The 14,897-nt window shown below is 36.3% G+C and overlaps 1 protein-coding gene across 1 annotated transcript in view; it reads right to left on the reverse strand.

Moving 5' to 3' along the window:
• Positions 1 to 14,897, reverse strand: part of LOC107083113 (steroid hormone receptor ERR2-like) — a 47,128-nt gene that overhangs the window by 27,577 nt on the left and 4,654 nt on the right. Inside the window, exons 2-3 of the mRNA XM_015372109.1 lie at positions 8,843 to 9,258; positions 3,921 to 4,037 (exon numbers count right to left, since the gene is read on the reverse strand). Of these exons, the coding sequence (XP_015227595.1) occupies positions 3,921 to 4,037; positions 8,843 to 9,258 (533 nt within the window). The remainder of the gene's footprint in view (positions 1 to 3,920; positions 4,038 to 8,842; positions 9,259 to 14,897) is intronic.

A 14,897-nucleotide genomic window follows, 5' to 3' on the forward strand; every position in this document is an offset into this window, starting at 1 on the left:
AATTTTTATTTATTGTTAATTTTGTCAATTTCAATTTATATGACTGGCAGCTTTTTTTCTTTTTAATTTTTAATGTAAATGTATGCATACTACCAACTACAACTGCGCCTGTAAGATTGTCCTAGTAAAAGTACAGATCAAAATCCATTTGTGGATTTGTATCTGAAACACACAGCCCCAAAATTGTAACTATAGCTGCATTTTCTTATAAATTATTAACACTTTCCAGTACTTTAACCTTTTTGTATACCAGGCATCATTTTAATTCAATCTAAGGGCTATTTTGTGTGGGTAGATTCAATAAAATCCCTTTAAAACACACTGAGGTTTGTCAATACTTGTTATAAACACTTTCGAAAACATTCTGGCTGTCAGAGCTGTTGCTCAGGGATGATATGTTCAAGTTTAAAAACCCAAGAGATGGTGCTTGTGTAAAACTGCTGTTAAAGCTGCAGCACAATGGATACAGCAGCTACATCAGCAAAGCAGTCTTCATGGAAATCAATCATGAGTCACACATGCATACAATTCTTTGTTAGAAGGGCAGCTCACAGTTAACTACAAATAGCCTCAAGCATGACACAGATATAAATCTTAGCACATAAATGTGGTCAGAACGGAGAAAAAACTGAGAGTTTAGGTAAATATCTGAAAAACAAAAAACAAAACAAAAAACAATAAATATAATTGATGCTTTGAATCTGTTGTTAAAATACAACTCTGTTTTTTTATGAATGAGTATAGTTCAACCAAATTTGAACCTAATTTAAAAGTAGGCCAAATTGCAATTCAATTTAACATTTATATGATTTGTAATTCCTGTACTCATCTTCTTATCCATATTATCTTTCTAAGGATTGTTTTATGCTATTCTATAAAAAAAAACAACCACACACAAACAGCATTTAACATTCGAGCTTCCTATAGAAAATTATCTTGTTTTTAAAAATTATGAAGTCTATTTGAAAATGTAAAAGGAAGGCAAGGTTTAGCCTTAAAAATTTTCCATATAAATCCAACGTATATGTTTTTTTTAAATCAATGTACAAATTCTTGTGTTGGTTGGTTTTTGCTGCTAAAGAAAAAAAAAAAAGGGAAGAAAAAAAAAAGAGAAAATCTATCTGCTTGATTTTCCTCCAGTACTCCCAGAGGTCTCTCACCGGAGGAAAAACAACACATGCAGGAAGTGAGGCGGCATATTCGGAAAGCATTTAGCGGATCAATATGGCAGAAGCAGGAGAGGGGAAGCGAGGCAGACTCAGACGGAGCAGGAGAGGGAGAGACACCCAGAGCCCAGGGGAGAGGAGATCTCCCCTGGGGAACGCTCTGTGCGCTTTTCAAGAGTACTGTTACACATTTCACTCAGGCTCTGTAAGAACATCCAACTCAGCAGCTTTTCCTAACTGTCTGAGTTAAGCACACTTAAGGCTCCCCGGTGTGGGGAGAGGGAAGTAAATAAGTGCAGGATCTCCAAACTGCCTTATAAAGGAGGAGGCTCACTTTAAAATCTGATCACACCAAAAATGAAAGTGTTTAAGTAAATTAAACAAATTAAAAAAATATTTGTTGAGTTCCTCTGATTAAAAACCTTAATTGGCAAAATAAATAGTTTAATTATCACAGTATTTCAGAAAGTATTCAGAACTGTTTTACAATTTATCAATAACAACCAAATTCTTGTTTAATATGAATATGCAGTTTTCACATTAAAGAAATACAGTATATGCTTCTAAGTGAAGACTTTGTAAAAACACCTCTTGCTGCAATTACAGCTGAAAATGTTTGTCTTGCCAGGATTACAGCTTAGGAGATCAGAGCCGTTTTGCTGTAATGTTCAAAATAGCATATCACAACCAAATTTATTGTAAAGTTGTTTTTTTCACCTCATATTTTTGGCTAAATATATGTTTTACTCTTACTTATTGCTGTGCTTTGATCCCCTGGCTATCCCCTAGTAGCCCTGCCTCTATTGTCATTATCCTGCTGGAGGCCAAAGATCTCAATTTCTCATATTTAAGTCCATTTACAGTCATATCAGCTGTGGCCAACTGTCCCTGTGTCTGCTCAGGAAAAGCACCCCTGCAGCATGCTACTACTCCCTCTATGGAGGTGCTGTGTTTAGGATGATGTCTAATGTAACCCGAAGTTTACTCCGACTACTTATCGTTTCTGCTTCATCAAAGTGGGCCGTTTGGTAGTCCGCTCTGGTCGCATTCAAGATCCCTTTATGCATTCAGACAGCCATACACCTATTTTTTTTTTTTTATTTGTTGTGTCCTGTTTTGCCAATATAGCTCTGGTAATAGACCGGTAATAGTCTGGTAATAGGTCCCAGAGCTAGCTGATAGCCCAATAGATTTGCTTTCACAAGCAGACCCTTATGACTATTGCCATAAGGGTCTGCTTAATACTTGTATATTAAACTTTGTTGAAAGTTATTCACGGAGTAAAATCGAGTACAACGGACATGTAGACGGAAATGGAGGTGAGACAGAAAGAGGGGATAAGATCTAAGGGGAGAGAGAAAGAGACAGAGAAAGACAGGAAAGAGTGCACGAAAAGAGAGAAAATAAAACAAAACAGCAGAAATAGAATCACAGAAGATATACAGTAACTCCTAAACGTCTGCTTCCACACTATGAGATGTGAGGGACCGAAAACGGAGACATAACAGCAGAAAAAAAAAAGACAACAGACAACTAAAGCAAAAAAAGCTTCAACAGCAGCAGGTATCCTTAGATATTCATTTGTGTTAAAGTCAATACCTATGGTCATTACACAATATTATTCAAGGTGGAATATACCTATAGCTGCAGCTTAGTATTAAATATAAGTGTATACCCGTAAACATCTGAAACCAAACTCCCCTGGTATGTATACAAGGGCAGGCTCATGTATAAAGGGTTTACAAAGCTTCTTCAGAAGGATATTATGCTTAATAGCAGGTGTGAGTGGCCCCAGACTCATAGATTACGGTAATAAAGAGGAAATCCTGGCCCCAGATTCCCAAAGGAACCCCAGATCACTGGGACACAAGGAGGAAAGACAAAGGGATGGCTGCACTCACCAGAGAAGGGAAGATAGAACCCTACCCCTATTCCAAAATATACTGGATCTGTTGTACTGTGTCTGAATCATGTTTGGCTCATGTGGTCTTTTAAAGTTAACTATTTTAATCTAAACTATAAATTACTTTCTTCTGCATTCTTGAGTTGTAAACAGTAACTGCTTATAAGGTATTGTTTTTTTTTTCTTGCAAACAGTTATTCCAGTTATTCCACTTCTTTAGTCAAGACTTGCGGTGTTGACTTTTATCAAACCTGAGCAGTGGATCTCTACAGCTGCTCCTAGGAGCACCCTTAAGGCTTCTATAATAAATAATTTATACTTATGTCATGTTGTTTTCATTTTGTTGGCATGGATTAAACTAAGATATAATAAAGCACATCTGCCTGCAGCGTTCCATGGTTTTTATCATGCTTTTTTTCACAGATATTTTCTTGCCTACCCTCTGATGCCTTCATACTACAGCTGGATTTAAACTAGAATTAGATTATATTCAACTGGAATTAAAAATTCAGTTACTTTGAAGACAATATTTGAAATAAAATTTATTTAGGAAGATTTATGTAAAAGGGTCTGAATACAGCTACACACAATACTTTTCATGTTTTTATTTTTCTAAATATGACATTTTCCTTTTATTTTGCAACTAGGCACTATTTTGTGTTGATCTTCCTTTTAAAATTGTAGTTCTATGTATTAAAGTTAGTATTTATAATAGTATAATCACTATTGCAAAGCAGAAAATCTATACAGCTAGAACTACAACCACTTTTGTAAATAAAATTAGGCATTTTTGCACTACCAAAAAGCTGGTGTTTTAGAAGTTTCACTTAAATCAGATTAAATCGACTCACCTTCCTTCAGCATGCCAACTTTAAGACATTTCATGAAACGGCAAGCCTGGCAGGACTTCCGTCTCCTCTTGGTGATTTCACACTCATTGGTAGCTGGACAGCTGTATTCAATGTTTCCTATCAGAGAAAAGGAAAATGGTGCCTCAGAAACTTATGATTGAATTACATTGAATGTTATTTTCACATATTTATTTCCCTGAACAAAACAAGGAATCACTGGATGATTAAGGCTCTTGTATGGCGTAGCAAAGCTATATCTACTATGCAAGTTTGTCTTGATGGGTCTAGGCTAACTATAAATGTATTTCTGATGCAATGTTATATATCTGAGCCATAAACGGCGATAAATTAAGCTTTGCTTAACTCCTCTTTTTGCTCCCTATAATCCCAACAGATCCTCTCTTCAGATTATATTTATCCCATGATTGGATGTATTAACACAACCCCATAAGACCAGGGATGTCTTTATGCTACCTAAAAAAAGGAAACCAGGTGTCGACCTGCCTCCTCCCTCCTTGGCTGTAAAACTCACATTGCCCCCCCATCACTCAAGGAGAGGGTGCCAACATTTGTCAGGATCCTTGGCATGAATAGTGCTGCTGGGGTCACAGGCACGGTTAGGGGTCCAGGGAACCATGCCAGGTTGTTGGCATAGATTGCTGCTGGATTTGGATTTGGAGCTAGGTGAAGTCTGTTAAACCAAGAGGCTTTAGTGAGTAAGGAGAATCCTGTTCACTCCAGCACTTATGCAAAACCTTATATTCGGTAGCACCTCTACTGTATACTGTCACCTATTCAACAGATGTTTATTTTCTAAATGACGTTTATACTAATATGATGGAAAGTGTCCATGAAATAGAGGTGATTAAAATCAGATGATGCATTTATGTTTATTAGGTGTTAATTTCCACCTAATATGTTAGGGATAAGTCACGTTTACCACTTTACAAGCCTCAAAGCAGCAGGATTCATATCAGTCTAACACTAAAATGAGCTGCCTGTGACTAATGTTATTTATCATGCTAACACAGAACATTATTAAAACAACTCTAACGTGACACCTCAGACACGGATTATCTGGTTTAATGTATAAAGATGCATGGAACGACACACTTCACTGAACCCACAGACGTAAGTTTGGTTGTAGTTTTGACGCTCTGAGAGCAGAGCTGTCGCCTCTGTCATTAGATAACAGCAGAGCTACAAGCTATTTCGGCAGATCCTGCTTAGTTTCTGTTAGAACAAGTTCATAGGGCTGAGTGTGTGTTACTTGATGTCTAAACTGTTTTATTTACTCTTTTCGAGTACATCCATCAACATACTCAATAGTATTTTATAGGAAAAACATATTTAAACAGAGCTGCGAATAAGAGAGTTTAATAAGTAACAACGATTCAGGTGAAAAACATATTGGAATATTGAGATTAAATTTTTGATGTGGTATGCCAAACAAAGAGAGAGAAGATCTGAAAAATATGAGAATTCAGGTATAAAAACATAAAATAAAAATTTGAATTATGTGTGAAAAAATACTTATTTGTATTCATACTAAATATTTGTACAGAAGAATAGGAAAAGAAAATCCTGTTTATGTAAAAAATGTTTTCGCCCACACATTTCGTGTAGTTTTGAAATATTCATTTAAATTTTTGTCGTGTATATTCATTTTAAAAAGGTTACCATGAAAAACGAGAACCTGGAATGAGATCTACTGGTATAAAAAAGGTTTAAATTATTAATTGAAAATAAAGATCAATTCTCTATCTATATATTCTTGTTCAGTTGGATTAAGTTGTTTTTGGGTAGTGAAAGTGGGTTGTTGCACCGTAGGTTCTGTATAGAGTTAAATGACCTCTGTCTAAAAGCAGAGGCATACCCTCTTAGTTAATAAGGTCTTGCATCTACCTTTACTTTTCAAAGGACATTTCAACCACTCTAACATCCTTCCTTAACCTCTTTTATTTTGCCCCTAAATGCTGATATATTATTATGCCATGCTATTATCTACGCGCCCATCTCCACTCAAGCTGGACCTCTCCTTGTTCGCCTCCTTTACTGGGGCCGGGACCCCCGTCTCTGATTACCATTCCATTAAAGTGGCTTCTCCTTTCTGTGAATGACCATGTCCCCACCGTCCCATGCCCCTCTGCGTTTATTTAGAGGACTCCTCCAAACGCATCCTATTTTTTTCCACTGTCTCCCATCTCTGTTATTGCCACTGAAACACGTGCTTGAGCTTCTAATTGACCTCCGTCTCCTCTCACCCTTTGCTCATGGGCTTTGATGGGAGGTCCGAGGACAATATAGAGACAGCAGCCCTGTTCTGCTTTTTTGACTTTTCATCCAATGAAATTCCTTGCTCTTAATTACAGTTCCCCAACACTGATTGTTATTGACTGAAACTCCCGTGGCTCAGGACAAATGACGGATAGATTAAGCTCAGTACAAGCCTGTCCTCCACAAAGGAGAGCGGGAGGAAGAAACAGAAGAGGGGAAAACTTGGTCTAACTTTTTATTGTAAGTCTGTTAATAATGTTTTTATTTTTTAACTTGAAACAGCTGGAATTTGATTTAAATACAACAAAGTTGAAAACTTTCTGGAACTAAAACTTCTCAAGTTTACCCTTATACAACCACTAATTAATTGCCAAATAACCAAAATTACGATTTAAGCAGCTACAGATATAAACGGTTATAAATGCATTGTTTTTGGCCAGAATGATAATTTTCTAAAAATGTTCTCCTTAAAGAATAGGGCCATTTAATTTTGTAGAAGGTTTAAAGGTTTTTTCTTATTCTGTCCAACTGTCTTTATTCTTTTATGAGGGCCCCATACACCGATTCTTAGCAAAGACTGTCTGCTCACTTGATCTATCCCATTTTAATTCCAGTAGTCGTCTTCTTGATGGATTTAATTTATTATTTCAATATCTGAAAGGCACATCTCCAAACAATATAAAAAGATTTGCATTTGCAAAACAATTGCATTTAGAAACCTAAAAACAACACAATTGAAAGAGTTCTAGTCTGTTTATACTGCCTGCTAATCCCTACTTTAGTCCCTTAAGCGTAGAACGGGGTTTGATAGCTTAATAGAGGAAGTGGTTAAAATTAAAGCGTACTTTTCCTCCGACTAGTGTTTCCCTCAATCAGAGCTGCCATGTTAAATTAAGGAAAATATGCAGCTAAACTAGGTAAGCTACAACCTTTGCTTGCAAGAAGTACAAAAGCAACAGTAAGTATCTGGTGGCTTTTTTCTGAACACAAAAAAGTAATTTGTCAGAATTTTCTTTATTGCTTATTTGCAAGTCTGGTGTCCAGCAACGTGAGTAACCCGTCCTTGTTATCCACAATGCAAACACTACAACTAAACGACCCCCTGAGGGAGGCTAATGACGGCTAAATTTGGAAACTGAATCACAGATTCCAATGTGGGCTTTAAGTATATAAAACAGAATTTGAGTTTAATTCAGTTTATGAGTCTGTGTTTAACCATCTGTAGCTTTTAAATCTTTACCCTTTAGGTCAGACTTTAACTGGATTGTTCGCACTCAACAGGAAGTCTTTAATTCACAACCTGAGATTTACGAAACCTCAACTCTGTTTGTAAGAAACACAATAAGAGCTTTAGTTGTAAAATGATACCTGGCACTTAGAAAAGCATGAAAAAAATTGACAATCCAAACATTTACTAAATTATTCTGTGCTGTTACAAACATAACTATATATTTCTCTGCACATCTATATAAAGAAATTGTGTTAATGCTCATACTTATCCTACATATTAACTGCCTCCTACAGTTAAGCATAATAGTGATAGTTTTTCACAGCAGTAAAGAGTGGGTTTTTATATCAATGGTATTATATTTTAACTAAACATTTACCTTTGGTTTGCTGTACAGGAAAAGTAAACTAAAATTAGTGGTAGGGTATTCAAGATAATCAAAGATGAAATGAACTTATTAAAGAAATGAAGTAAGAATGCATTAATAACTAAAGATTGAAATAAATTCTTTAAAAGTATTGAGTACTGCAAGTAAATTAAAAGACTCAGAGAAACTGTTTGCTGTAGGATGACGATGTAAGTTGAGGCTTTCAGACAGATATTTTCTTTAGCTGTTAACAGGCAGAATTTGTCTCTTTGAGGGAAATTCTGCGTTCCCATCAGCATACCTTCTATCTTAAACTGAAAATCAAATTAAACTGCTCTGACCTCTTGATGAAGCCTTAAATTTCTGATTTACGGTCATGTGGTTGTCTTCACCTGTAAATGTTATTCTTTGTCGGCTGTTGTTTCTTGAGGAGCTGTTGCTGGTTATAGAGTTTTTAGGAAACTGGAAATACTCTAATGGAGGGTACGAATTTATCCTTATGCATTTTAATATTTGTTGCTAATAGGAATAAGCTTGGCTTTTAGCTTCAGCTCAAGAGGTACTATTGCTGGAAGAACTGGACAGAGGCAGCTGTTCCTAAATGCTTTGAAACTTAGTAAAGGGATCAAAAATTAAAATGTCCACTTTGTACCCCCCATACTGTGTAGGTAATTTTCCCTCCATATGACTGAATTGAATTGTACTGTATATATCTGGACAAACTTGTTGTTTCCAAAGAGCTCAAGAAAATATTTGTTGTGTATTTGTATTTAATCCCACTTCAGTTGTTCCCATTTTGGTCCACTTCCAAGGTTTATCTTCAGGTGTTTTTTTAATGTGGATTCTGCAATTTGAAGGTTTTGAATTGGTTTATTATGCTTTGCTCTGTATTTCTGGTGTGATTTTCTTGTGAGCTCTCAACAGAGAAACTTCTGAAGGCTATAGTGTGTGGTGGTGCGATCAGTTTACAGTAAACACTGGATAAAGTCACTTTAACTCTACAAATCAGCTCAAAAGAGTGTAAGGTTACAAAGAGACGTTGAAAAATACCTTGTATCGTCCTTTTGAAAAAGGCTTTGCAGGCCTCACAAGAGGCGACCCCATAGTGATAGCCTGAGGCAATGTCACCGCACACCAGACACAGCCTCTTGGGAATGGCATTGAGCATGTACTCGCACTTAATTGGCGAGTCATCAGCCATGCTGCCGGAGCACTCCTCATAACGACGTAGGCATGCACTGCCTCCACTGAGCATGCTGGGGTTGAACATGGGAGGTGAGTCTAGGGCATGGGAGCGTCCACCGGTGCCGTTAATGTAGCCGCCACTGGCGTCTGAGTTTCCGCTGGGACTGTGATGACTGCCGGTGTCTACAAGGGAGGAGGATGGACTGGAAGGCTCAGTTTTGACGTAAGAACCGCAGCTGGAGGGTAGGTGTCGGTCGTCAGTGGGCATTCTGGTCAGCAACCTGGACAAACAAACAAATAGAGGGATTTTCATTCATAAAAAGATCAAATAAAAAAATAAAAAAACTTGTGCTTAAATTTATTTTGGGTTATTTTTAATATTTATATATATATATATATATATATATATATATATATACCAAAAAGATATTTTCAATAGAGCAGCTCAATGTGCAACACTAAACTGCTGTGAAAAAAACCCACTCCCATCATCAGTCCATCATCCTGTAAGAAATTCATCAGCTGGTTCATCTGAGTTTGATAGATTCCGTTACACAACCATCAACATGCTGGAATGCCAAGCAGTGCACCGACAGAGTCCATTCCTCTCAGGCTAAATGCTAACTAACGACCATGTCAACAGATGCTCCATACATCTTGAAAACAATGCCCACAACTGGCCGCCTGCCAGAGGCAAATGAATGAATGAATGAATGAATGAAATCCTAGAAGCCTGTTAATGGACAGAGAGAGGTGTTACACTCAGCATTTGGGGGATTGTGGGTAATAGATGACCAAATCGATAGTCCTGGTTATTTTGCAAGCCAATGGTGCCAGATTACTGCTGCCTCGGATTGAAGCTCTGACCTGGAAAAACCTTTTTATTTTAAATCCTGTTAAGGGGTTTCTGCACATTTTTAAAACGTTTTTAAATAATCGCTGATTTGACCCTTAAAATTCACTATTATCTACAGGTTCTATTTTGTGAATTTCCCAAACATTTCTTTTCCATCATCTGCCATTTGAAACTCCGTCACAGTTCATATTTTCTGTCAAAGCCCATTTAAGGATTTAGACCAGTGATGTTAGATCTTTTGTTTTGTTGCATTTGTTTCCCAAGATTAAATCTTTTCATATAATTGATGTTTAAGAGTTACGACCTGATTTTAAGTGTACTGTAGAAGAAGATCTACTAAAGTTCTTGCTGCTCTGCTTACAATAGTTAAAGCTCCATTAGAACATGTCAGACATGTTTTAATTAATAACAATGTATGGATTAGAATATGATGCAGTTAAAAACAATGATTATAAGATGTATTTTTTTAACATGTAGGTCTCACTCCAAGTGTAAATAAACATGTAAATCTGAATAAGCAAAATTAAAGTTTTTTATCCTCACATTCTTACAATAAGGCTGCAGGGGACTCTATATAAGTTTTTAACTATAACTACTATGAAAACACTAAATGGTTATAGTTTAATGCCTGGAAACCTTTTATGTATTGGTTAATATAGTTTTGAATTTTTATATTTTGTTAAATTTTAAATGTCATACAGAGGCTTGAGATTATTGCTGTTATGGTCTGGTCACATTTTGGACTTGTTGTGGTGGGTGGCGTTAAGTGTTCCCATAGCATCAGCAGACATACTGCAAGATGTGGTATAAATTAACTACAAATAAACGTCTGGGCTGCATAGTTGAATCATACCTTTAATTAAGACCATAAGTTTGTATAATAACTCTTAAATAGATTTTCACATTTTTATTTATTCAAATTGAGCTATTGAGCCTGGAAAATGCAACTGCTGTAAAAGTCTGTGTTATTTTAGATAAAGACATTATCTAAAATAATTATTCTTACTCTCGATATTCAATCAAATCTATTAACAGAGTAATTCAAGTTAATTCAATGAGCAGGATAGCAGAAGAGATTAAACTGGAATTAAGTAACAACATAAGAAAAAAAATATAAAAAATGTCTTAAAGTTTTATGCCACCTGCAAGTAAATCTTCAATATAACAGGAATAAAAACTGAAAATAACCATCTGGATATTAATAAACAACAGCCAGAGTTTTTACTCGATTAAAACCTGTGATGTTACATGCAGTTATCAACAGCAATAAACTGAATCGAACCAGATTTTACCGAAAAATTAGATATTCAGTGATAATGTTGAGATCATTTAGTGATAAAACAAGGCCGTGTATTTGATAACGTTGTATTACCAAATCAGAAATGCCATCACAATTCTCCGTCACAGTGGCTGCTAAACTACATTTGATCTCAAATTTGTAATACAAAGGACTTCTTGTATGTAACATTCATTACGTTGTTGTATTCATTCAGCGTCATGCATTCATAATTCTCAATATAATAATATTTTAGTTGGCTGAAATCTGATGTACCTTTTAGAGATAAGATGCTAAAACTTCACAGTGATGCAGACAATATCGTGATGGCCCTAAAAAGAGCATACATGGGCAGAAGCCTGAGATTTTGAGGCTCCACGAAGATTTTCTACCGCTAATAGATTTTGTTGTTTTTGAAGGAAAATGATTAAAGTCATATCAGGTAAGGCATTTTATATCTGATTGGTTACTTAAATCCTCTCAGCAATTTTTATGTCAATATATTGTCATTTTAAAGCATTAAAAAAACTTGGGTGGTGAGCAAAATCTGGTGCTAGCCAATGGGGCCACATCCCACTGAATCAAGAACTAATTGCTGCAGATATCATCATGTGATAATCAGAAGCTACAAATTTTCCTAATATTACAGATTTTTTGGTTAAGTAACGGTACATTATTTTCCTTCCTTTTTTATTTTTACCAAAGTACTCCAAAGAGGAGCCCTTTGTTTTAGATCTGGTGCTGATGGTTAGGGATGTCCTTTTCCACTAAGCATTAAGTCAGTAAGTCATAAAGCTCTGACAGCATGAAAGTTCTCTTAAGTGCTAACAGAGAAGGATGGAAAGAGGGATGGAGATAGCCTCCATCCTCAAGCCTGGATCGGCTCTATCGATCCCCCTGCTTCCTTCCTGTTTAAGACGAGGCATGAAAAAATAAACCCCTGCCTTACAGATCCCAGACATTCCTTATGCATTTTTAATCAGCCAGCACTGTTAACATAGTGCGAGATGGAGCGATACAACATTACATCTTCATTGTGAGGCCATTGTGGTTTATAAAAGATTCACAGCACTCCTGTTAAATCTTGTTGAAAATCAGCATGGGCTTACAGTCAGTTTGGAGGGCAGATTTTTTTCCCGTCAGAGGGAGGTGCAGAAAGCAGCATGGTAACAGTTAATACATCATCACAGCTAGATATGGGGGGGAATCCCTGTGGAATAGTACATTGTGGCGTTGGTAAAAAGTAGTTCATTCCACACTTAGCACACAGCAACGCTGGGGAGAGGTTTTTTTGTTATGTTTAATGGAAATTTCTAATGGGTCCTTTCAGATCTGTCCAAATGAAATAATGGCACAAACCACCGATTCGCTAGACAGAAATAGGTACGTAGTTTCATTATTTGGTTTTCTTGCTCTTATTATATAGAGACAGTGAGTTCTCAAAGTGTAGCCTGACCCTCCTCGATGTGTCCCTTGGTAAAACACACACCATCTCAAACGCATTGCACCTAATATCTAATGGGTTAGTGTTTGCTCCGCTGTGCAGAAAAATGGTTCAAACAGAGCAGACAAGCAGGACTCATCAGACAGACGTGAAGGTCACCTGCCTTCTCTGTTCTGCTGCTGTGAGACAGTCCCACTGTGGATGCAGCAGACACGGGTTTCCATCTGTCCATCACACGGCAAGAATGAGACTTCCCTCCACATGGAAAACCACCGAGCCATCCAGACAGTTTAAAGTTAGCAACGCAAATCAGCTGTGACTTCTTTTTTAGCTTGAAACTCTAATCCTTGCATATGACTCAATCCACTTTGAAAATTTGCTACCAGAATCAAACATTTATGTCTGACAGAATTCTCAACATGCTTTTATTAAAGAAATCCTATTGTATACCAAGTAAGAGACGTATAAGTGTTAAACTTTGGGTTGAGCTGGTTGTAAGCGATGCAGTGTAAATCACTGAGGTGAACACTGAGCCTAACATGGAAGCACACAGAAGGACAGAGGCAAGGAGCCATGCATGAAATTAGTTCATTAATCTTTGTATGATAGGCCGTCCTTGTTTAGGGCAAACTCTATCAGCTTTAAAGTGAGTGCCCCGTACCGCAAAACACATAGATTAAGCTGTTAGTCCATCGTATCGTTGTGTCCAGGAAATGAATGGTCACTTCAGGGAAAAAACAGGAGACGCGTGTTGTCTCGGGAGTTAAACGGGAGCAACAACACGAGAAGGGTGGCGTGGGTGTTTGCTCTAAAAATCAAAGCAATCTAAAATTTCATGCCCAGAAATATAAAGGCAAAAAGATTTTTTTTTCCCCCATTTTCATAAAAGACTTTAATTTTAATTTATGAGAAACTGACAGAGGTAAGATATAAACCATTAATAATATATATACAGTTTTAATTCTAAAACTATTTAAATGAATGAAAAACTCAAACTGCTAATGAGAAAAGCAGTAAGCTGAACAAATCTGAATAATATACATATGGTCTTAAGATCAACAGAAAAAGGGGAACTGAACTACAGTTTAGTCTTTAAGTATATACAACCCAGGCATATGTCAATTTCAAATAGCTTTAATTCAATTAAGAGCTTTCAGCTTGATAGGAAAAAGAAAGAAAACATATAAAAAATAATACAACTATTTAAAAAAGAAAAAAACAATAAAAGATTCGTCTGTTTTTTTTTTATTTACAATAAAGTGGCATTTTAAAAATTATTAATAAATTTAATAAACAGGGAGAAAAGTCTATTGAAAATGCAGATGTCAAAACCTTATCCTTGCTGAATAGTCCTTGGTACTGAGCTCCAAGTATTTGATGTTGGAAAGCCTGCCTGCCTTTACCCTGATCTTTAACTCGCTCCAGAGATTAAAGTCTGGATTTTGTCGGGGTCAGGAGATTAAAAAAAACAACATGAACCTCAAATATAACTTTAAGTAATTAACATTTTAATCATGCAATGTATTTAAAATATATAATGAATAAAATTTATGTTTTAAGTCATTTTCAGTGACTTTAGTATGTGGATTGGACCTCTTTGTTGCTTGTGAAGGATTGAAAGCGTGCTCCCATATTTGCAGAGTAAAAGTATATTTTCCTCAGACTCTTTGTAAAGTTGGTCTCACAGTAGTCTGATCTGGAGCAGACAAAAGCGGTGGACACAGCTGAATGCATAATTTTCAGACCTCTGATCGCTGCACCATAATAAGGTTTTTATAGTGTTGTACGCTTTTAACATATCATTTCAACATCGTATTTTCAGTTTAATGCATGAGGATATTGTGGAGACTGCAGTGACACTTGTTGATGATTTATTTCAATAATCTAAAATTAGATATTTATATGAATATCTAAAAGCAACAATTGGCAAAAACTGTTGTTTTTACACTGGCTGTAGATGTATCATGGTTACATCTTGTGTCAATGTAACATCTTGATGTTATCATACAGAAAATATTTACTTTAGACTTTGTATGAATCTGCGGTACCTTGATGCACCAGGAAGTGTTTTCCTTTTTTGTATATGAAGGGTGCCAAATCGTGGCATTCTGACATTTTTGGAGGGAAAAACAAGTAATCCGTAATTTTGTTCTGCTGTAATTTTCACTTTCTAACTTAGTGTTCCCTTTCTAAGTTACTGAGTCCCAGTGGTGGGTTTATACCGCATTAGTGTACTTGGTTTAATTTTCTGACACCCTAACGCAAACACATATGCAAGAACGCTTAGTACACAGAACTTTCAGCATCTGGCCTCTTCAATGTCACAGCCAAGAGGAGAGATTGC

This window comes from Cyprinodon variegatus, unplaced genomic scaffold (genome assembly GCF_000732505.1).
Source record: "Cyprinodon variegatus isolate N-32 unplaced genomic scaffold, C_variegatus-1.0 Scaffold4, whole genome shotgun sequence".
Lineage (NCBI taxonomy): Eukaryota > Metazoa > Chordata > Actinopteri > Cyprinodontiformes > Cyprinodontidae > Cyprinodon > Cyprinodon variegatus.